The 22817-nt window shown below is 39.6% G+C and overlaps 1 protein-coding gene across 4 annotated transcripts in view; it reads left to right on the top strand.

Annotated features, from left to right (window-relative positions):
- PCDH15 (protocadherin related 15) overlaps window positions 1–22817 on the top strand; it is a 378762-nt gene that overhangs the window by 191349 nt on the left and 164596 nt on the right. For all 4 annotated transcript variants that reach the window (XM_072869959.1, XM_072869956.1, XM_072869957.1 and 1 more), the window contains exons 13-15: window positions 6573–6766; window positions 13280–13412; window positions 19227–19306. In XM_072869959.1, the coding sequence (XP_072726060.1) occupies window positions 6573–6766; window positions 13280–13412; window positions 19227–19306 (407 nt within the window). The remainder of the gene's footprint in view (window positions 1–6572; window positions 6767–13279; window positions 13413–19226; window positions 19307–22817) is intronic.

The raw sequence follows: 22817 nt of genomic DNA, 5'->3' as shown, positions 1-22817 counted from the left end.
AAATAACCACAAATAGCAGGAAAAGAAAAATTCATTACAAATGAAATTAATTTTTTTTTTTTTTCCAATCCCCCTCACCCCCCCCCCCCCCCCCCGGGTGGTTAGAGCAAGGCATTTCCCTCCTTTCCCTGTTGCCTTTTAGAGGAGCGAGCGAAACAGTGGAAACAAAATTGTGTGCTACTGAGTTGCATTGGTTTCATCTGGGAGCCTGGTAGTGGTGGGTAATCTACATTTTGCCTTCCAGTTGCACATGTTAGCTGCAGCTTTGCATGGCTGCTTGTATATTTTTCAGAAAGTTGGTGCGTATCATGATAGAGAAGCTTGTCCCCTTTATAGGAACGACCTCCCTCCACTTTCTGAGGATACACAGCGGAGCATGAAGTCTCTGCTCCCTGACTTCTTGGGCAGGGGCTATGGCAGTACCATTGGGGTGTTGAAAACAGAATTGATTTGGGAAGTTTTTATTTCAGTTGTCTACTCTGAGTACTTGTGAGATTGTTTTGAGGCCTTAGTTGAGGAGAGTATTTTCTCAGTTAAGTTTAAATGTCTGTGTATTCTGTCCCTTTCAGCTTGAGAATTTCTTATCTGATTTTTCCTTCTGCTTTTATAGGTATTTTATTGTGCTCCATAAGAGAGACAATAGCCGATTGAGAAATCGGTCATTTAAAACAGTTAAATGTGTGGTAAATAATAATTATCAGTAGAAAGACTGATTCATATTAAACCTGTTAAAGTACTTAATTCCATTTTTTTATATTATTATAATTTTGCTGTCCTGTTTTCCACTTTTCTATTAGTACTTTCTTACTGTGATTCAGATATCTAAACTAGTTACGCATTGATGGTTGGAGCATGCAGTCGTAATGCAATAATATTTCACATAAGTAATTTAAATCCACTCTGTTTCTTTAGACATCTCTCGTTTCTGTATACAGCATAAACTATGCAGGGCACAGAGAATATTGAGCAAGAAAATGAGAGAGCTGAGAAGGGATAGAAGATGGCAAAAAAACATTATCCACCTAAATCTTGGCGTAAATTTGCCTGAAGGTCAAAGACTTCCTTGGCCTGTGAAGAGATTTTGTGTATGTTCTCTTTACAGAAAGACACCTGAACTGGCCTTAAGAATGATATGCTGTTCTTGCTCTGCTTTGAATGTATGAAACCAAAATAACCTATTTTAATTTATCTGTGTATCTTAATTTCTACCTCATTTCCTGTTGCAGAGGTATGACCTATGTTCAAGGGCTCTCTTATAAGAAGAATTAAATAACTCTATGATTAAAAATGGAAAATAAGCTATGCAGTGGATTAATGCATTACCTGTTCACCTTGTGTGAGCTGAAACAATTCTGCCTAAGATCACCAGTGCAAGTTAATTTGGAGGTCCTGCCCTACACCCTGGTTACGCAGAGTACTTAACTTCACACATTGCAGCATAAACGGCCATTGTGCTGAAGGTCATAAATGAAAGCAAAAAGATAAAAACATGGTTAAACTGCAGGCAGTAAAGTCTCTGTCACTTATCTCTTGCTCACAGTAGAATTAGTCTCGAGCAGTAACTGTAGTTTGTTGTACACGGGGACAAATTTTATTTAGAGCCATTAAATAAATGCCTCCTCTGCGACTGTTTTGCCATTACCTCAAATGCGGCTTCTCAGCGCTGGATCACTTTGTCTCTTTTAAACAGTTTCTTTTCATTTCCTGCACGTACGCACATGTGACTTGAGCCATCCTTGCATACGGACACATACTAAATTATGTATTAGACATGTTTGGATATTTGCAGCTTGGCATATGCTCATGGTTTACAGCTCTTAAACACGCATCTTGCTATAAAGCCACAGAACAATTTAGAGGAAATCTTTGTAAAAGTCATCTCCAAACCATACTTAAGGTTTTATTTATGTGGTTATTTGCAACCCTTTGCCTTCAGTCCATCAGCATATTAATTTCCAACTACAAAGTAAACATTATTAACAGAAACAGAAGACAAAACTGGGTTATGTTTGCATTTCTCAGTAAATGCACTTATATACTCAAGTAAAAATATAATGGATAGAGACTTAATGAAACGTCTGAAGGAAGATATTGAGAAAGTATTTTGACCTACTCTACATTAGCGTTACATTTTGTTAGCTCAAGTTTAGGAATATCTCCATCACAATCCTGTTTGCCCCTGACACATAGAAACTTATTACTGCTTTTCCTATTGCAGCTAATGGCTGAGTTGTACTGCTGAGCCCTAGAAGCATGAGGGAGGCGTGTAGTTGCCATCTAAGTTCTGGCAGCCCAGTGTTTTTCACTGGTATGCTGCTCCGGAGAGGAACTGTACTGTTTCCTTGACACTGTTATACAACATAAATGTGTACTGAATGTGGCTCTGGAGCCTTGCACTCGCTTGACTGGAACACTTATTTCAAGGACAGCCGTTGGGAGGTGAACTGGTGTGACTCACAGTTTCTGCAGGATTTGCTTTAGGTTGGTACGATTCAGACCAACTTTGCTAAACATTTAATTTGTTGAAAAATGTAGGGCTACTGGAAAGGTTGGTAATCACTTTATCTGTTCAGGGCAAGGTCCCTAAAAGTGCTGCTGTGGAACGGTTGCAGGTCAAGTGTTGAAGTCCAGTTTCCTCCAAGCGTAAAGTGAGTCTGAACAGAGCTTGTATAGTGACTTAAGAATGTGTCTTTGTAAGCTGTAAGGCGTCATTGTAAGTCTCCTTTTCCTTCCAAGAAAACCACTTGTTGCTGCAATAGAACATATACCTATTTTGCAAAACTTTCAATACATTAAATGTGAATGTAATGAAGCCAATACTGGTGGATGCAAAAAGTTTCTTAGGAAAGTAAAATAAATCTTGTTTTGTACTTCTTTCTGTATATTTTAGACCGTGTTTCTCAAATCTTGTTAACTATGAAGCTCTATCGGTCTGGGACAGCTGGAGATGGAATTTATAGAATCATATATTATGGCAGCTGTTAAACCTTAATTCTGTTTAATTCTGGTTTTGATTCCTGTTTTTGCCCCAAAACGTTATTCAAATCACTTATCTTTTAAAGCATTCAGTATTTGTAAGTTTAATTAACCTTATTAATCTATGTACTTGTGTTAATTTCCTTTTTCATGTCATCACAGTAAAAACTGGCCTTGTTCCAAATCCTGTCATTAAATACTTAGGACCTTGTATTTTGCATAAAGCCTTTATTTATCTTTTTGTGTGCCTTACTTTTGAAGTTCAGTAGAGAAGGTTATGGCAGCACTTTTCTTAACTATGTCACTTAGTTTGATAGTTACTCTTTGCGAGGTTAATGAACACAGGCAGTTGTGTATAGAAACTATAGAACGAGTGATTAAAGAAATGGAGTTTGAGAGGGTTTTAAGCTCTAAACCCTAAAAGGGCACAGAAAGTCTGTTTTATGTGCTGAGTTTTGGTGTTAACTCTGACTGTTGCAAGTTAATATATGGGTATATCAAGACATGATATGGATGGAATGCAAAGCACGTTCCAGAAGTGCAGTCTTCATAGCATGACTTTTTCAGAATTTCAAAAGAAAATACAGAATGAGATTTGTTCTCCAAAAATAACACATTGGATATTAATTTGTTTTTTAAACTTCTAAGAGGAGATGATATCTGTTTTGTGATTTTTAAGGTATTTCAAGTGTTTATCCTGTGTATGTCTCAAAATACTGTAAGAGGATGAATTAAGAAGATTTGCTTATTGTAGTCCAACAGTGATCAGTTTGCATTGTTGGAAGGAAGCATCTATGGCAGGAATTCAAATAAAATCAGTTTAGATAAATACTTCTGTGTTGGAAATCTGCTTTGGATCGCTGTGCTGTGTGTGAAAGAAGCAGAACACTGATTACTTCAGGAGAAAAGTCACTTAACTAACATGCTTTTCAGTTGATGAATCCTGTGTACAACCTATTCCATGTTAAAAATGGTTGGTTCTCCAATAAAGTAGCTCAGTCCCCAACAGCAGTAATAGCTTGCACTCCTGACAAAGAAGGTAAACCCCACTTCTGCTTATACACCTAAATCACTTATTTTTTAGCATTTCAATTAATTTATTCTGTTTAAGCTATTGTGGGCTTAGTTCTTGGTTTTGAGCAATTTTTTTACTTTTCATATGAAATTTCATATTTCACTGACCCTATATGCATAAAGAATGGAGATTATCCTTTAAAGCAGCTAGATCCTTAAGTTTTTCACATACTCCCCTTGGTGTTTAATGTTGTATGCAAGTGTGATTAACTTGAATATTACAGCTTTGGGTTTTATTATTCATCTCCCTTCTTGTTCTAATTGCAAGGTTTCATTTCTACTCTTCTAGTTCTTTAGCTATCAATGGGCAGAGGTGGTTTGAAAGTTCTAGGCAGTGCTCTGAAAGGCTGTGACCTGCTGAAGGTTGAGCATCGTGCTATATTGATTAATAGATTACATTATATCCTAATGTAGCAGAGACTTGAATGAGTTTCCTCTACCTGTCTGCACTGCTGTCAACTTTGAGAGTGTCACAGGGATGAGAAAAGGGTGTCTGGCAGGCAGACATTTAGCCTGCTGTGTTGCCTGGCCCTGGCTGAGATAACATCTGTTGATCCTGCTGTCGGCTTCACAGACAAGGTTTTGTGTCACTGTGTGTTACCCTTAAATCCTGGACTTGCAATTCTACATGCAATGCTGCCCACTGGCATGAGTGTTTGTGTCAAGAAAGCCAAAGCAGATAGGCCAGCAGAGACCTTCCAAGGAGCTACACGTCTATTCTTTTTTTTCATTCTCACTTTAGGAGCCCTGCAGGGAATCATTTCTGAGGCTGGGATTTCTTATTGCTTTGTACATCCTTGGGGGGGCTCTGCTGCTGTACCTGCTGGTGCTCCTTGCCATTTCCCACCTCGAACTACTCAGCTGCAGCTGGGAGCAGCAGGAGCCCATTGTGCCATCGTTCCCTGTCATTTCCACTCCACTGCTGTTGGTACCGGATAGCTGGGTGCACAGGCAGTGCTTCCACTGCCTGCTGCAGCTCTGGCCTCCTAGATGTTCAAGTACTGCTCGTACAGCTTTACATCATCCCATGTGCTGTTTGAGGTGATACACAGTCCTACAAAATTCAGAGCCAACATAAACCAGTGTGTGTGTCAGCAAACTAACCCTATGGGAAGAAGAAATTCACCTTAGAAAGTCCAGAGGTACTGGCATAGTTTGGTGGTACTTAGGTGACTCAACCCTAAATGTAACAGAATGCTGTGCTCCTTTTTGTTTTCTGAACATGGTGGTAATTAAGATGCAATTTTAATCGTAGTAATACAGGTCAAGTGATAGGTACTGTGAGCAGTTTGCTGTGTGATTATACGTCATATGTAGAATAACTTGTGTTATTCTATATAGGTGTAAAGGAAGAGGACAGGTGAAAAGGCTTAGCTAGGATGTGGGGCTGTCAACTGGCGTGACTGAGGCATGGATGCATATTTCTGGCTGTGTGATGGCAGGGGTCTGATGTGAAATCTCAGATTGCTAGTTAATTGCTTTATGGCATGGCAGTCAGTTGTTGGTACTTGACATTTAGCTAAAAGCAAACAAATATGACTACTGAGCTATATTTTCTGGCCCAGTGTGTTTGATTTAGCATGGCATGCTACAGAAGTGGGATAAACCGGTTGCCTTTCCCAGGGGCAAGATAAGAACCCCCTCATTTCATTGGTAACAACTCATGTTCATCATTATAATTTGGGTCTAAAATATTAGGCCTTAGATTTTTCTCATGCTGAGAATCAAAATTGTACAATTATATAGAAGAAATGCTACATGTGAGAGTAATCACAGTCCCAGTAGAGAGACGGTGTAGAGGCCACAAAGTGCAGAGGTACATGCTCAGTTGCATTTATCACACGGCTCTGAGATTGCCCCCACAAGCACAGCCTTTCAGGTAGGTGGTGTCACGTTGTCATGTGAAACAGGCCCTGGCGCGTCAGTGATGTGCGTGGTTGTGCCTCCTACGTGTGTATCCATATGGGAATAGCTGCCATTTCCCTTCCACTCGGCTTCCTTTACGGTACGTGCACATGTGAGTAACACAAACATTGTTCTCCAGTTCCACACAATGAGGGCATGTTACTGCCAGAAATTCTAATATCCAGGTCTTGCATTACAAGGCTGTCACTTTGAAGAGTGTAGAGAGGGATGGGAACTTCAGGTAATTAAATATGATCCTCTTGTTAGATTTGCGACACAGTAAGTATCTCCCCACCCCCTTTAATAGGAAGTGTTATAAATTCCAATCCACAGAGAGTAAACTTGGTCTTAATTAGTTTTCTTAATTCGTATCTTAAAATAATTTGCTTGCAATCTTAGGTAAGCAGTTTTTCTCTGCTTCATGATGTTTTTACACCTATTATCCTTCATTTAAACTGTATCTTTGTTGTGCAGTAATCAGAAATTATGGCATATGTTACAAGTATTCAAGTTTTCCCTCATCTCTGCTTCTTCTACCCCTACTGAGTTGCCTTATAAAAGACTACTGAACTACAACACAGAACCATGCGTGCTGACATTCTGGTTTTGAATTGCAGCTCACTGCTGTAGATGCGGACGAGGGACCCAATGGACAGATAGCATATGAAATTTTGGCTGGGGATCAGGGAGACTTCATCATCAATGACCGAACAGGCCTTATCACCATTGCTCCAGGAGTTGTATTGTCAGTGGGGCGATCCTATGCTCTCACTGTCAAAGCATCTGATAGTGCTCCTCCTGCACAGAGAAGGTAATTCATCTTATAATGAAACTAATTTTTTAATCAGTGCTTAGCAGTGCGTAAGAAGTGTGGCACACCCTTATGTCTATAACTCTGCACTGGAATACGATTCAATGTGTTCTGTTTGGTGTAAGGATCACATTTTGGGAAAGTGTCATATTGGAAGTCTTTCACTTTTTGTTCCTTATTTATGTTTTCCTTACAGTACACAGTTTTCATTTATTTCATTTGCTTGTGATGGTCTATTTTTTAAAAGTTCGTATGTTGTGCTGTCATTGCGCATGCCCATTTGTTATGAGAAATTGAAATGAAGGGATGTAAGGAAGAAAGCAAGTGAGAAAGGAGGTGCTTTTGGTTCAGAATGCAGCTTGCTGTGATGCAGAAAGGATCAGAAATAGCCTGGCTGCTGAGCTGGAGACCTTCTCTCCAGGTATAGGGTGTGCAAGGCCATCCAGACTTGGCATGCTGTGGACATACCTGACAAGCTGTGCCAGTGGTGAGCAGTGCTCTCACTAAGATCTAAATTCTCACCAGCAGAATTATTTCTGTTCTCCACTAGCTGATAGAGAGGTGCAGCCTGCAAATTTAGTATGGGTAGAATAGGATGCTCTCAAAAAGTAAAGATACCAAGTCCTGCTTGCATGAACGTGTGTGTGGGGGTGCATAAAAGTGGCTTTCACGTTCTGGGCCTGGTATTGATAATGTGATAACCTCATTGTCCAAAGAGGATGACAGAGAGGAAAAGTAGTTTCCAGCATTTAAATCTCCCACAACCTTTTCTCTTTTCCTCAGATGGGGAATGTAAGAAGGAAAGATAACACAAAAGCGGAATTTCAGTCATTGGCTTTTCTTCAGGACCCGCTGCTTCTATCATGTCTCCAAGAAAGCAGCTTATACTGTTCTGCACAGATTTTATAATTACGTTTTCCAATCACTGAAGTATTCAGATTGTTAGACTGTTCATAAAACTAATATCTGGTAACACAGTTGTCTTGTTGAATTTTCTTCTCCTTTGCCTCTGTTCCTTGCTTTCATGATAAGCCCTCTCTTAGGGTAGCTGATAATAGGCTGTTAGTTGTGCCAAGGAGAAGATTGTGGACTATTATGCACTTACTTTTGTGTGGTACTAGCATAGTATTAAAGTGGAGGAGAAAAATCAATAGTGCCACTTCAGAGAGCTTCAGAATCCAGCCGCGTGGCCCCAACAACAGTAGCCCCTACAATACAGCTTTGATTGCTGTCAGCTCCTTTTATGTTTGAGAAATCTTTATATTGTCTAAAAATACATACTTCTGATGATGTATGTTGGGAGTGTGTGCTTCCTCCTCTGAAAATGTCTTTATTGGAATAACCTTCATAAGTGGAAAAGCCTTCCTTTCTTGTCATTTCTGCTTGTCTCCCCTTTTATGGAATTACATTATGTAATTTGCTTCATAGCTTTTAATATGTGTTCAAAAAACCACTGCACCTAGGCAGTATTCCCATAGCTGGGGTGGGTGGCCCTGGGGCCAGCCTGGCTTTGAGGTGTGTACCCCTGAGGTGTATTTGGGGTCCAGAGCTGTTTTTTCTGTGTCTGCGAAGGTTAAAAAATGAGGGGGAGGGCCACTGCATCTTCAGCAAGGTGCCATGGAGAAAGAACATGGACAACTCTTACTGTATGGTAATGGACATTTGGATAAAAACATTTTGCTGCCTTCCTGATGTTCTTTCTGTAAGGCTGGAAAACCAGAAATGAGCTGGTGGTGCTTGAAGCAGTCTCCTATCATTTTATGCAGAGAAAAGCCAGGGGGAGCTCACGTGTGCTACAGCTCTGAGGTCTTTAAAACTGTCCTTTTGCATCTCCTTAATTCCTTCATTCTGTCTTGAGAGGTGGTTAGTACCTCGCAGTTGGGATTGTATGAACTTCTTGCTCCTTCTAATGCAAAGTTGTCATGTTGTGTTAGATGGTTCACGTTGCCTTGGTGGAGGCAGTAACCAGTATTTGAGCCTCTAGGAATGGGCTAGGCCTAGCCAGCCATTATGTAGCTGTGCAGGCAGGAAGGTGTGTGCCCTGTAAAATAAGTAAAGGATTTTGATGTAATTTTAAATATTAAATTTTTTTTTTTCCCAAATCTGGATTCTGCTGCAGGACATACTAGGCTACATGTAGTCATGTGTAAACTGGCCGGGTTTCAATTATCCCCTTGCTATGCACAAAGCAAGACCAAACTACTAAACCTGGCTGAGGAACTGTAGCTCTTTAGCCTTTGTGAGCACAAATTTAAATTGAAATGCATTCTGTGCAGCTTTTTTGCATAGGATGGCACATTAAATCCTTGGCGGGTGACTGTGCATAAAACAAGATATTTTGTTGAGTATTATTAAAGTTTCTATCTATAGGAAGCATCATTAATGTCAGTTATTGAGGTATATTTAAGTACACTTATGTACTTTAAGTATATTTAAGTTTCTACAAAGTATAAAAGTTTAAAGATGACATTTAGCTTTTCAGAACTGAAGTTACAGTTAAGCATATAGTGATTAGCAGTTTCTGTTACTGAAAAAAATGAGAACAACATTTGTAAAATCAAACAATTTCATTTCAGACCTTAGCCTTTTCACCATTGACCTCAGATTCCTGTACAGTGGAAGCATTTCACTTAGTGATAACAGCGATTTGCCAGATCAGGTCCAATCTAGAAAGTACTTGATCATGAGATTATTGAAATACATAGTGGAAAAGTACACTTTCTTTTTGACTTGCATATGCAGAGATTGTTTGGCCAAAGAAATATTGGTCCACATATATATAAATATATTCATTATACACTTTATAATCTAGTTTTATGTGGAAAGCACACAGAGTTAAAGCAGAGACAGGGATGCAATCTCAGTGACTTGTCGACCATGCTTTTCTTGCATTGCCATTTAACTGGAGTAGTGTAAAAGCTGTATTTCCATGCTTGTGTGAGTTTGAGCACTATTCAGTTCCTGAGCTCTGTTCTGTTCTCAGTGTATTCACCTGTCCCTGCAGTGTTAGAACACCAACTGCAGTTGTTGGAAGGCTCAGCTCTGTCTCCTTTCCTTTCGCATGCCAAACTAGATTTTGCCAGCCACTTAAATGGGCTGTATAAAACACACACAAAAACAATGGGTTAAAATTGCAAGGCACTAATAAAAAATGGATTGGATATGAAAAAAAAGTAGCTATTTAATATTATAGTGCTTTTAGTTTGCAGACTACTAGTGCTTTACTTTTGTGATCTTATCCTAAAGATTTGAAGAAAATTTGCTTACTATTGTGGTGAACAGAAACTTTTTTTTTTTTTTTAAGAGCTTGATAGACAATAAATCAGCTTGGGTATTATTAAGATGTAGCAGGATCAGGAAAAAAATGATACGGAACGATATATTTTTATTAAATACTCAGCAGTAGAAGAAAAATGCACACTAAACCACAACTATTTGGATGTGTATATCATACACAGACAGCAGCTATCCCAAGAAAATATGCAGCCCCAGTGCTCAAGTGATATTTTGTCTGCTAATTCATTATGTCTGTTGTTGAGCATTTGGTGATGGTGTTTTTTTACTCCAACAATGTAAGTGTGGAACATCAATTCAGAAAGATTAGTGGGATATGAGGGAGTATTTTAAAATAGACAAGAAGACAGGAAACTGACTGTAGTTCATAAGGAGGTAATCTACACTGAATGGTCAACTTTAGTTGTAATCATCCGTCTTCCCCTGATTATGCTGGTTTTGTTTATATCCATTGAGTCAGTAATCTGCCAATTCCGCTTCTTAAATGCCCAAGAATATGGCAGATGGGAAGGCTCTACCATTCACTGATGCATTTCCGTGCAAGTTATGCACTTGTTTAAAGTTTTATTAAATCAAATAAGGACCTGGGTATTATGTTCAAAGCAGTAAGATCCTCATCTCCTCTATTTGTAGAATCTGGCACTTCCTACAGAGACACACAGCTGTGGCAAAGCAGCATCTGCAGCATCGCTGACCATGGGAAGCTTGGGATTGCCCTGCACTAGCTGGTAGCCAGGGTTTTGGGGCACAGACGGATGTTTGCTAGGCTGTCATGACATGGCTGGCAGGGAGCAGTTGAACATTTAAGGCTCATTAGAGTCAACTTGCATATATTGTTAATATATAGGTGGTGGGTTGACCTTGGCCAGCTGCTAGATACCCTCCAGCTGCTCTCTCACTTTCCCTCCTCAACAGGACAGGGAAGAAAATAAGGCGAGAAAGCTTGTGGGTTGAGATAGACAGGGAGGTCGCTTACCAGTTACCATCACAGGCAAAACAGACTCAACTTGGGGAAAATTAATTTAATGTATTGACAATTAAAATGGGTTTAGATGGTGAGAAATAAAGACAAAAACTAAAATGACAACTTCCTCCAACTCCCCTTTTTTCCCAGGCTCAACTTCACTCCTTCATTCCCAACTCCTCTACCTCTGGGCTGTGCAGGGGGTGGGGAATGGGGGTTACGGTCAGTCCGTAACAGCTCCTTTCTGCCGTTTCTTCCTCCTCACACCTTTCCCTGCCCCACCGAGGTCTTCCCACGGGCTGCAGGGGAGTCTCTGCTCTGGTGCCTGGAGCACCTCCTTCTCCTCCTCTCCTCCACCTCGGTGCTCGCAGGGCTGTTCCTCACGCTTTTTTTCCTCAGTCTTCTCCTGTTTGGTGTTTTTCCCCTTTCTGAAATTTGTTCCCCCAGAGGCACCACCATTGGGGCTGAGGGGCTCAGCTGTGCCTGGCTGTGGGGCTGTCCGAACTGGCTGTGCCCACCCTGGGACAGCCCCAGCCTCTCCTCACAGAGACCCCTCAGCCTCGCTGCTGCCCCTGGGCCCAGGCACCCTGTGCAATACAACTGACGAAGCAGGCAGCAGTGAAGCAGCTCTCGGTATGTGCTCCAAACTGGCCAAAATGTGTGGATGAGCTGTGAAAGGTGGGATGCACCAGGCTGGGTTTAATCCCTTCCTCTTGGGCTGTGGAGTGCGGGCTGTGTGTGTGGATGTGCCCCTGTAGGGATGGAGCTCCTTCTGTGGCAGTTACTTATGGGTGGGACTTGTCTTTCTGGACAGAGGCTTTCGTGGTTCATTATCTTGGAACGTGGTCAGACCTGCTGTGCGATACAGCCCCTAAAACGTAGCTAGCTATCACGGTGTTGCAGCAATGGTCTGCCCAGCTCCAATCAGTGGTGCGGAGTTATTAAACCTGCTGGGAAAGGATCGTGGGAAGCATTTGTAACAGTGGTGACTGTGCTTGGTCAGAATCCTGTACAGCTAATGAAAAATACCGATCAGAGACGTGTCGTTTTGGTATTTAATAAACTCTATCAGTTAACACAGAAGCTGTTTTCAACTAAAATATATCTGGCAATTTCTGGAAGGAGTCTCTAAAAATGCTCTGAGTTTGCTAGCCCTGCAAGAAGCAGCTCACTGTGCATGCACATTTTTTTTCTCTCCCCTCCCCCTCCCCCCCCCCCCCCCCCCAAAAAAAAAAAAAAAAAGGAAGGGAGGCATCTCCCTTTGTCCTGAAGCGGTTTCGTTCCTTCAGCCCTAAAGCTTGAGATTTACCAACTTTGTCCAAGGGCTTATGGGGAGGAAATCTCCACCTGCAGTGTAACACTTGGTCTAATCGGGTGTTTGTTCTGGGGCGGGGTGCTGATTTAACATTCAGGAGAGAAGGTAGACAGGATAAATGAGCAAAGATGCAAGAGAAAGGTCACTTTAAGCCAAATTTTAAATCTCTTTCAGTTTCAGGGAGACTTTTGGCTACCTTTATAATTTTGGCGCAGTGGAATAGCAAGTGTGTGTACAGCATGGTCTTTGCAGGGTCTGTAGTGGGTGTCAGTGTTTCCAGAAGAGCTTTCAGCTTGCAAACTGGAATACTTTCTGCTGGGCATTTGGGTTAGTTGGAGGGTTTGCCAGGTTTCCTTGGTGGGTTTTGTAAGCCACCTGTATTGCCGTGGCTCACCAGTCTGAAGTGGGCTTGGGTTTATCTGCGTGAACCACAGTATTGATGCAGCCTATTACAGAGTTGTGTGCATCAGTCGTCTTCAGGCATTATTGTCTCTGTGAACATTTTCTGTTCTCTCTCTTCCAAAGAAAGGTAGCAAACCGAATGATGGCAGGGATGTTCCAGGGGTGGATATTGTGCTTGGCAGGGGCAGTTACTATCTCAGAATGCCATCCTCTTCTAGAGGACACAGTATCACTGGAGGACTATGAGTATTCTTTTTATGTGGAGTGTGCACCGATATCTTATTGTTTTGTTTTTCCAAGAACACTTGGGCTACTTCTAAATAAATTATTTAGCTTTTCTTCTGTTAATGTGCCAGCCTGCTTTATTTTTGATGCAGAATGAAAAATATGTCCTGAAGCTTTTAAAGGAGCAAAGGGAGGTTGTTAGAGCTAGAGAACACACAGTGTATAAAATAGACATTGTTGGTTGCCTTGTGTTTGTTGATTTATTGATTTTTGACTGGCTTTGACAACTTTTTTCCCTCTCCTCACGTTGCAGGAGCTCTATTACTACTGTTTATATTGAGGTCCTTCCACCCAACAACCAGAGCCCTCCCCGCTTTCCCCAGCTGATGTACAGCCTTGAAGTCAGCGAGGCCATGAGAACTGGAGCTGTTTTGTTAAACCTGCAGGTACAGATGCTTCCCTGTAAGCCTTTACCACGTTCCTTCTGTTTTTGTCCATGCCATGCAGAACCCAGTCCTCACATACAGGGGGAAAGGACAGTTTATAGGGATTGAAAAATATTTAATTGTAATAAATAGCCCCTTTTACATGGACCATATAGGAAAAGTGCTTATTTGGATATATCTGTAACTTCTTTTTTGTGTTAAATGTGCTAAAAGGTACTGTAGGCTGCATATGGGACTGAAGTATATGAGAAAAAATTTTCATGAATGGCTCAAAACTTGAAAGGCCTGTGATTTCGTATGTTAAAATCTCTTTATATATGTTTGCCAGCAAATCAGAGGAGCTTAGGACCTTCTGCACCTCATTCACATGGAATTTCAGCAAGATTTTTGCCACACAGCCTTCTTTAGCCTGGTGTTTTTGAAAAGCATCTGAAGATACTTACTCCCCTTGGTGTATGTAACAACTGCTGTTAACAGGCTAACAAAAAGCAGAGGTCCCTGTACTAACTGACCACCTGATAGAGCTCTGCAAGTGGAAGCAGTGAAAGCGCGTTAGTCCAGTATTGCTTATAAATAATGCTGCACTGATGTACTTTGCAGACCCAGGTTGCTTCTCTGTGTGCTGCTTCATGGTTAATATATCAGCTTTCTCCTAGCTTATTTACTCTTCCCTAAGCTTTTGCTGCATTGTGTTCTGTCCACATGTCTTGAAAGCCAGCTGCGCAAAATAGGCAGATAAATTACAACTCTAGATGTTTTTTGGGGTGTTCAGGAACTTAATATTACTATGAAATAATTATGGCCTCAAGTCTAAAGCAATAAACTCAGTACAGCATGCTCCCCTGAGCGTGGTTTCTGTAAACATCATAGCATTATTCAGACTTCATATAAAGCCATTCAGAGGAAGAAGACTGGAGATACCTGAGCTAAACAGAAACCGTAGAGAGCAATAGTCTTATCTGCTTTAAGTCAGTGTAGCTCTGTTGAAGTCTGTTGAACTCAGTGGAATTAGGTCAGTTCATATCAGCTGAAGTGCGTGGCTCTGTTTTGCACATTCAGTAAATGCATGGAAAAAGAATAATCTAAACCAAAGTGTGTGAAATAGAGGAACTTTGAGTCACTGATGCAGGTGAATGGGTAAGTTTCTGTTAAAATCATTTGCTGATGAAATATGATTATGGATCATTAAGCTGATATAGTCACCTGCACTGAGGGAGGATGACTCATTTAGCTCCGTGCTGAAAATTAACTTCTGGCATGTCTTTAATGCCTGCAGTGACTTCAGAATTGAAGAGCCATGCTATTCCGGAGCCTTCTCCTCACTGGTGGGGAGATGCGTGGTTTTGGAAACCCCAAAGAGTAATGGGAGCCAGGAGCGTGCTGAGAAACAGAAACATTTGTGTTTACTTGACAGGTGCTGGAATATACAGCTGAAGGTCTGGGTGATCGTTGGGGGCAGAAAAACTATTAGCAGGTTTTAGTATTTAAGGATTTTATGCTATTTAAATGTGGTTAGAAAGTGAACCTCATTGTTGGAATAACCTGTCTGCTTTTATGCTTCACTAAACCCCAAACATTTCACCCAGGTTTTGTTTCCCTTTTCAAATGATCCTTGGTAATGTATGCTGAGTAAACCTGGGAGAGAGAGCCTGTGCTAGGTAGGGCAGGAGAGATGCAAAATGGTCATGCCAGCTACTCTCCTCCTAGCCAGGATGCTGGTGAGTGTTTTGGTGATACAGCAGTGGCTGTTCTCTTGCTACATGCCCAAGATCCCCAGAAATGACCAGTTGCTGTGTTTGGGAAAGAGTGAAATGCATCAGTTACTTTTAAGAGCTTTGGAAACGCATAGAAAATGTTGTCTTCTACTTACTGTTACTGCAATGTAGCTTTATCTTTTATTACGAGTATGCTATGCATGACTTGAATTCTGCTAGACAATTTCTGTTTATGAAAACTACTTAATTGTTAAATCACGAGTATGTTTGGCTTCATGTCTAGGGGCTTAGTCAAAGACTGTATCTCTTGTAGGGCTGGTGGTCCTGGACCTGAGATGGGGATGCATTGTCTTTACAGTGCTAGTTCAAATGCCTCATTCTGCATTAATACGCCCATCAGTATTAAAGGACTTCTGTTGTGTGGAGTATATTTCTGTCTTCATCTTTTTTTATTCCCTGTATAAAATTGGCCAGGACATTTTAAACATTCATAAACTGAGTATTTAAGTTTATGAAATCTTGTGCTGTCTTTTCCAGGCAAACAGAAAGTTACCAATTAGTTATCTTGGTTTTTTGTGGAATTTAACAATAGCTTAAGGTATTGCCTGTGTTCCACAGATAATATGAAATATTACCTGACCTCGGATATTTAACAAGCATTTCTGTGTGTAAATTTTCACACTGACTTTTTCTTTCATGAGTAGTCTTATCAATACATTAAGTGTTTTGGACTTAAAGTATGTTTTGGTTGGTGCAGAAGGGTTGAGAGGTTATGCTTTTATGAGTCTCTATTAATAATCTTTTGTTAGTGTTGCATACAGCATGAGGATTACAAAAACTGGGGAAGACCGAGCAAGTTAGTCTAAATATTCCAGAGTTAGCAAATATGAAGATCTGCAAAACGTCAGTGTCAATAGCAGTGCAAATGCAGCTGTTTTAAATTTGCCTATTAGACGTTAAAATACATGTTCTAAAAATAAAATATACTTTCTTCTTTTCTGTTAAAATTTTTCATGCAGATGATGGAAGTTTATATTTTTTCTTATACTATTATTTATTTTATAATGTACCCAGTTGATTGTGACTGGTGTTTTAATTAACAACATTTGAGATTAAGGCAATATTAAATGATCTCCGCAGTATTAATTTGTAAATAAACCTCAGAGTTTATTGCCTGCCTGGGAGGCATTTCTTGCTTCATGTTCTGCCAGCCATTATTAATTAAAATATGCAAATAGTGTAATTTTTCTGTGAGTCTGCAAAACAAATAGGACTGCTATCACGGTCCAGTTATGTGTGGAACAAGGAAGCAACATGAAATCATTGTGTACAATTTATGAAGTCACTGTATAAAATTGATCTGGAAAACAGTAGGTATAGATTGCTCTTTTCTCATGTGCAAGTCTTCAGTGTTTTTCTTATGTACATAATAACTTGCTGTTCTTTGGTTTTAAAGAAAACTGAAGTTTTTTAAAACAATGATAAACTTTTTCCCCCTATTTTTTAAGTATGTTGATTGAAAGGTGCATTTCTTCGGACATAAGGAGAAAATTAAATGAACTAGAACCAGTCTTTTATCTTTTGTCTTTTCAAAAGTCTCCTGACTTGTTATGAATTAATGTAGACCATAAACAAACCTCTGAGATACCCCTAAATGTGAAGTGAGGACAGGATCCCCTGCAGGTAAGGTAAAAAGAATACAAAGGACCACTAAAGATAGAAGCAACAATGTGATTCTGGTGATTTAGGATCTATGGTACTCCTCAGAGATGCCAGCTAGTCAGATTTTCTGCACCCAGTATTTGTATAGTTTCATATTCTTGGCTAACAAATTTTCACTTGTCTTTAACTGACCATTCATGTCTTCAGCATAAGAACATCTGAATTCCACTCACACCTTCTAACGTGCTGGCACCTTCTAACGTGCTGGCACCTCCTGTCACTTGGTGCCATCTGTGCATTTTATCAACAAATTTTCTATTCTGTCACTGATGTTGTTAATGAAAATATTGATCAGTATTGGAACAAATACACACACCTTTGCAGAATTTAGTCAATACTAAATGCTATCCACTGCTGTCTGACCTCAGTTTTTATGATCAGTTTTATTCTTGCTTAATTCCATCTTCCATTTGGAGACCATGTTCTCTAAACTTGTTTGTGAAAATGTCACATAAGGCAGTGTGAAAAGCCTTACTATGGCTGAGATGCATTATTACATCCACAGCTTTTTCCCTATTTATGAGACCTGTTGTCTTGTTGTAAAAGAAGATTAGATTGCTTCGACATACCTTGTTCTCGAGAAATTTAGCTTTGTGTTATCCATCTCCGTATTGTCATCGTAGGTACTTACGAATAATTTGATTATTTGTGGTTTTCTGGGAATTGAGCTCTATCTATCTGGTCTGTGATTTCCTGGCTCTTTCCTCTATGAAAGATGCACTCTTGTGTTTGCCCTTCAGCACGTTTATCCTCTGTGAGTTTTCCAAGAAAACTGCTAATGGCTTTGAGATTGCTTCAGCCCATGTTTTTATACACTAGGATGAATTTCATCAGGCTTTAATTTCAGCAGATGATTTAAAGATGCTCTGTTTATGTACATATTCTCTGCCTTATTCTTTCCCTACTCTCGTCTGAGATTTTACCCCTTTGTTTCCACAGTTAATTTTGTTAGCTGCTTGATTGCAGCTGAAACGCAAGAAGTGTTAGCTCTTTGACCTTCTCAACATCATCCTTTCTGCTTTTATACTGTGGCAAGGTACCACGCTCCTAAAGTTTCCTCTGTAATTTAAACATTCCTTTGTTATCCTTTGTATTCTTTTCTGTTTCTATTACAGTTTTGCCTTGACTTTTTCTAACTTTGTCGCCATATAGTTGTGCTTGCTTTTTTTATACTGGTCCCCTTCATCTGATTTAGCCACTATTTACTATATGCTTCCTTTGGTTAAGGCAAGTTGGTCTCTTACTAGATTCCCTGTTCTGCCTGCACACTGGAATAGTTTGTGCTTCTGTTCTTCATGTTGGAGTGTGGTGGTTGGTTTTTTCTTGTTTTTCTTTTTTTGTCTTAAGAACTGCTTTTTATATGGTCAGCCCAAAGATACACAGTTCTTGACTGTGGTCTACAGGAAATGCTTATGGAAAATAAATAAGAAAAAGGATGGTTGTTGAAAGATGAAAAACACAAAAATACTCTCTCCTTATCTTCTTTTTAATTTTGACCTGTCTCCTATTAAATCCTATCTGCCCTTCTTTGAACTTATTGGTTGGCCTTGCAATTCTCATAGCAGCGTTTTTACTGTTTTTCCTGTGATAACATGCTTAATCACTTCAGATTTTCAATGCTAAATAGTTGTAACTGTAAGACAGTTTGGTAGACGGTATTTTCTCTGAAAAGTACCTGATAGTCTTTTTGGGGAAAAGGTGTGTGTCAACTTGACAAATAAAGTAACAATTACACAGCTATTTTTGGAAATAGATTAGCTGAAGCTTAACTTCAAAAGTAGTTTACTCAGCTTCTGAAAACCTGCTTTGTCATCTAGTAGGTGGAATATACTTGTTTTGGTGCTGTTAAGAGTCCTTCTTGAAGGTCTCATCCTGATCTTCATTCCCCCAAAAGCAAATTATGGTGGAGGGTGGGTGCTGCAATGTCTACACTGCTCAACACAGCATCAGCAATAGGATTGGGGTTCTGGTAAACTAACAGAAAGAAGAATCTGGATAAGAAGTGGAAATGAAGAATTAGGAGCAAAGGAAGCAAAACATTCAGTCTAATTAGTCTGTAGCTGTACAAAAATAAAAGTAATTGAATAAAGCCTGAATTTCATACTTGTGATGCTGTGTGTTTATGTGTAGTAGCAATTTGAAAGTCTGTATTCAGGATATTGTCTTTTCTTTGTAGGATAAGAATTCGGATGTGCTACAGCTTTATTTTAAGTAGCCTGTCTGTAATTACCACTGTTGCCTTATAAGTAGGGAGGTTAGCATCATTCCTGTAGATAACTTTGATATAACTTCAGGTGTTAATTTTCCAGTTTATAAATTGAAGGAAAGAAAAGAAAGCTTTATAAGTGACTTCATTTTATCTTCTTTTTTCCTAAAGGCTTTTGATAGAGAGGGTGACCCTATAAGATACCTCATTCAGAATGGAGATCCTCAACAAGTTTTTAATCTCTCTCAAAGGTAAGTGGAAAACCCTTAGAAAATAGACTTGTAACTTTTCAGTCAAGTGAATATGTGGGCTGAGAGCAAAAGAAAAGGCTTATAATCAGACATATTCAACTGTTCTTTAGATTGGCACTCAGACGTTAATGAGAGCTCTGTGAATGCTATTGAACTCTGGAATTTTTCACAGGGGACTGTTTATTTATTTTAAACACTTTAGTAGGTAAAACTCTCTGAGGTGGAAACATTGTATTTAAAAGAGTGACCACGGATTAAATAAAGCCTTATACTTGTCAGCTCTTGAATAATGACAGGGACAATTTTTGCTTTAGTTTCCTGCCTTCAAGTGTTTTAGTCTGTAGTGGAAAGTCTTTTGAGCATTGTTTGAAAGTATCTTTTCCTTAAATTGAATATCAACTTAAACATAGTTAGGAAGAGAAGGGTACATTATGAAATTATAAGCACCAGGTGGGTCTGTGCCTGTCCCACTGCTCCCTTCTTTATTTTACCCAAGCAGCTGTTATTTACGCTCCGAAGTATCTTTTTTCTTTGCAGGAAGAAGGGAGGGTGGTGAGCTGACTTCCTATGGTAGATGATGGGACGGAAGTAACCTGGGGCTTACTTGTTCATGGTGCGGGTATAATTGCAAAAAATTGTTCTAATTCAGTGTGGGGGAGAGATTGTACTGAAACAGGTCTGTATATCCTGAGTAAGCTCTAGGTTACTCGCTGTGATAAATCTCCCATATACGGAGAATCAAATCACTTATGAAACAATGTGAAAAAAGCCTTGAAGATCCCCAGAGATGCTGATGCTGTTATCCACCAAGGTTTATGGGCCCTCTAATAATAGACTTGTCAGGCAAGGAAAGGGACAACTTACAGAGAGGAGACTGTTTCATTGAGGTGGCAAGAGCAGGAAATGATGTTGGGCTGCTGGTTTTATTCATTGCTTAGTGCTGGAGTTTTCAGTGCAAATCAGGGAAGGTGTGCTTTGTTCATCAGCTCAGAGGGGAGCACTAGGAGTCGTAGCTCCAGCACAGCGCAGATTTGGAGGGTTTTCTGCACAAGCAGTGCTAGCAATCCTCCCCTTAACATAGGGAAGCTTGGTCTGATCTACTCTGTGACCTTTAGAACTTAAATAATGAGGAGTGTGCCTGGCTACATGAGAGAATGCTCCAAAGGGGGGGAGTTACTTAGTGGGTAGTTGTTTTGTATAGTTCATGCTTATCACAGTGCTGTTCACATCGCACCAGAAGAGTCCTGATAGTTCTCCATACCAGAGAGACTTAAAAAATGTGTGCAAATTCAGGCCAACTTCTGGCCTGCCAAACCCGTGGTGGGAAGGTATTCTAGAAGTCGGATCCTAGGCAGCTCCTGTATTGTCCAGCTTTGGATGTAAACAGTGTGGTGATACCCAGAAGTCAAGGTGTTAAAGGTGGCATGTGAATTCACAGCTCTGAATTCAGTCTGAAAACAAGTAAGAAGTCACTGGTGTGCTCTCTGAAGGCTGTGGGCACAGCACACCCCTACGTGTCCACGGGCAGTGTTGCAGCAGTTGCAGGTGTCACCTCCCCAGGGCCTGTCATGCCCCCTTTCCCCCCACCCAACCTCACATCCCTCACATGTGTCTGAGCATCATGGCGCATTGAGGGTTTCAGCACAAACTCAGGCATTTGCTTGTCTTTTTGATCTGTTGCCTCTTGGTAAAAAGGAGAGGTCTTTGAAGTGTTTTCTCCTTCTCTCCTTGCATCTGTTTTCTTGGAAATTGTTTGTGCAGAGCTTTCTTCAGCCTTTTGCACGTTTTTTTCTAGATGCTGAAATGTCTTGATAGGAGCTTAAAGTAGGATTAATATTAAACAAAGCATATAGTTAATGTGAGTGGCATATTAAGGCTACAGAAGTTTATCTCAATGTTACATAAATACATTTTAAGATACATTAAGGCCAAGGCAGAGGCCATGAACATGATTCTCTCTCTTCCTTTTTCTCATCTGGATTATTTTCTTGCATCCCGGAGCATGTCAGTTAATCCCTGTGTAATTCCCTAACTGGTGGCATGACTACCAAATCTTACCAATTTTACATCTACCTACTAGATCTCTTTTACCCTCAGTCTGAGGATTGTGAGATGGTTTTGTTCTTTATTCTTTGGCAATGCAACCTGAGCATGATCTGTAGTAATTCAGTACCTCCTTATGTTCCCCAGGGAAAGTGATGAGTAAAAGCTGGGGTATTAAATGAATGCGAGTACATCTGAATCCTTGAGTAAAGCACAGGAGTTCTTATAAATTAGCCTGTCTCTTGAATGATGTTCATCTATTGAAATGGAGAAGGTAGATTGCAATTGTTCAAGATGTAGGGAGGAGGAGATAAAAAAAGGTGGTATGATAGTGCAAAGGTATTGGAGAAATTTAAACGGATACATGCAGCTAAAGGTCAGTGTTAGTAAAGCAGTACTTGTTGTCAATATTTTATTCTTAGCTCCACTTTGATTTTTTTTTTTTTTGTGAATACTTTACCACATAAATGTTTTATGTTTTGTTCACTGTTCCTTTCCTAAAAAATTCTTCTGTTCATATTTTACTGCAGTCTTGAACAAATGCTGAAAAATATATATGATATATTATGATAGCTAATTGATTTGGAGAAACACCTGGAGATAAGAGAATTGTTAAAATACAGAGCATGCTTTAGCATTTCGTGTCAGTTAATAAAACATCTGACTTTCCTACAGCCCTCAAAGTTAATGCCTTTCTCAGTAGCGTCACTACTGTTTCAACATCTGCTATTTATAAATTATAAAAAATTTAGTTTAAAAGTTAAATGGTCTTTAGTATATAACAATAATATTAATTGAGGTCAGGTGAATATTCCTTAGCAGGAGATAGTACATGAGACTGGAAGCAAAAATGAGATACGCAGTGTTATTAATTTGTTGCACGCAAATTACAGGATAGGTGGCTGGAAATCCCACCACTTTTACACTCGTTGCCTTCTTGTGGGCCATGTATGTATGCAAAGCTAAGAGTTTACTGTTAGTCTAATTAAAGTCTTAATAGTCTATTCAAACTCTTATTAGTAGTCCAGTTATGACACTAATGCATATAGCTAAAATTGCATATATACATATGTTTTAGTATGTGTATGTATGTAAATATAAAATATGTATAATGTAATTTATTTTATGTATATATGTAATTTTAACATTTATATATGTATAATCATACATGTATATATACATGTATTTTAATTATATATAGCTATATATGTTTAGATATATAGCTATATGTCATTACAGCTATATATATAGCTACATATATTTATATTACTATATATATAACTATATATAAAAAACGTATATAAATATGTACACAAACTTTCTAAGGTCTGTCCCTTGCTCTGGTGTTATGCTTTACCTTTCCACTTTCCCTTTGGGCCCTAAGGGCAGTAATTTCCTCTGGAGCAGGGGTCTATGCCGAGCCTTCAGCATCTGAAGTCCTGCCCTGATAGGAGGAGTATAATGCTGA

This window comes from Ciconia boyciana, chromosome 8 (genome assembly GCF_034638445.1).
Source record: "Ciconia boyciana chromosome 8, ASM3463844v1, whole genome shotgun sequence".
Classification (NCBI taxonomy): domain Eukaryota; kingdom Metazoa; phylum Chordata; class Aves; order Ciconiiformes; family Ciconiidae; genus Ciconia; species Ciconia boyciana.
This window is presented reverse-complemented; position numbering and strand designations above follow the sequence as displayed.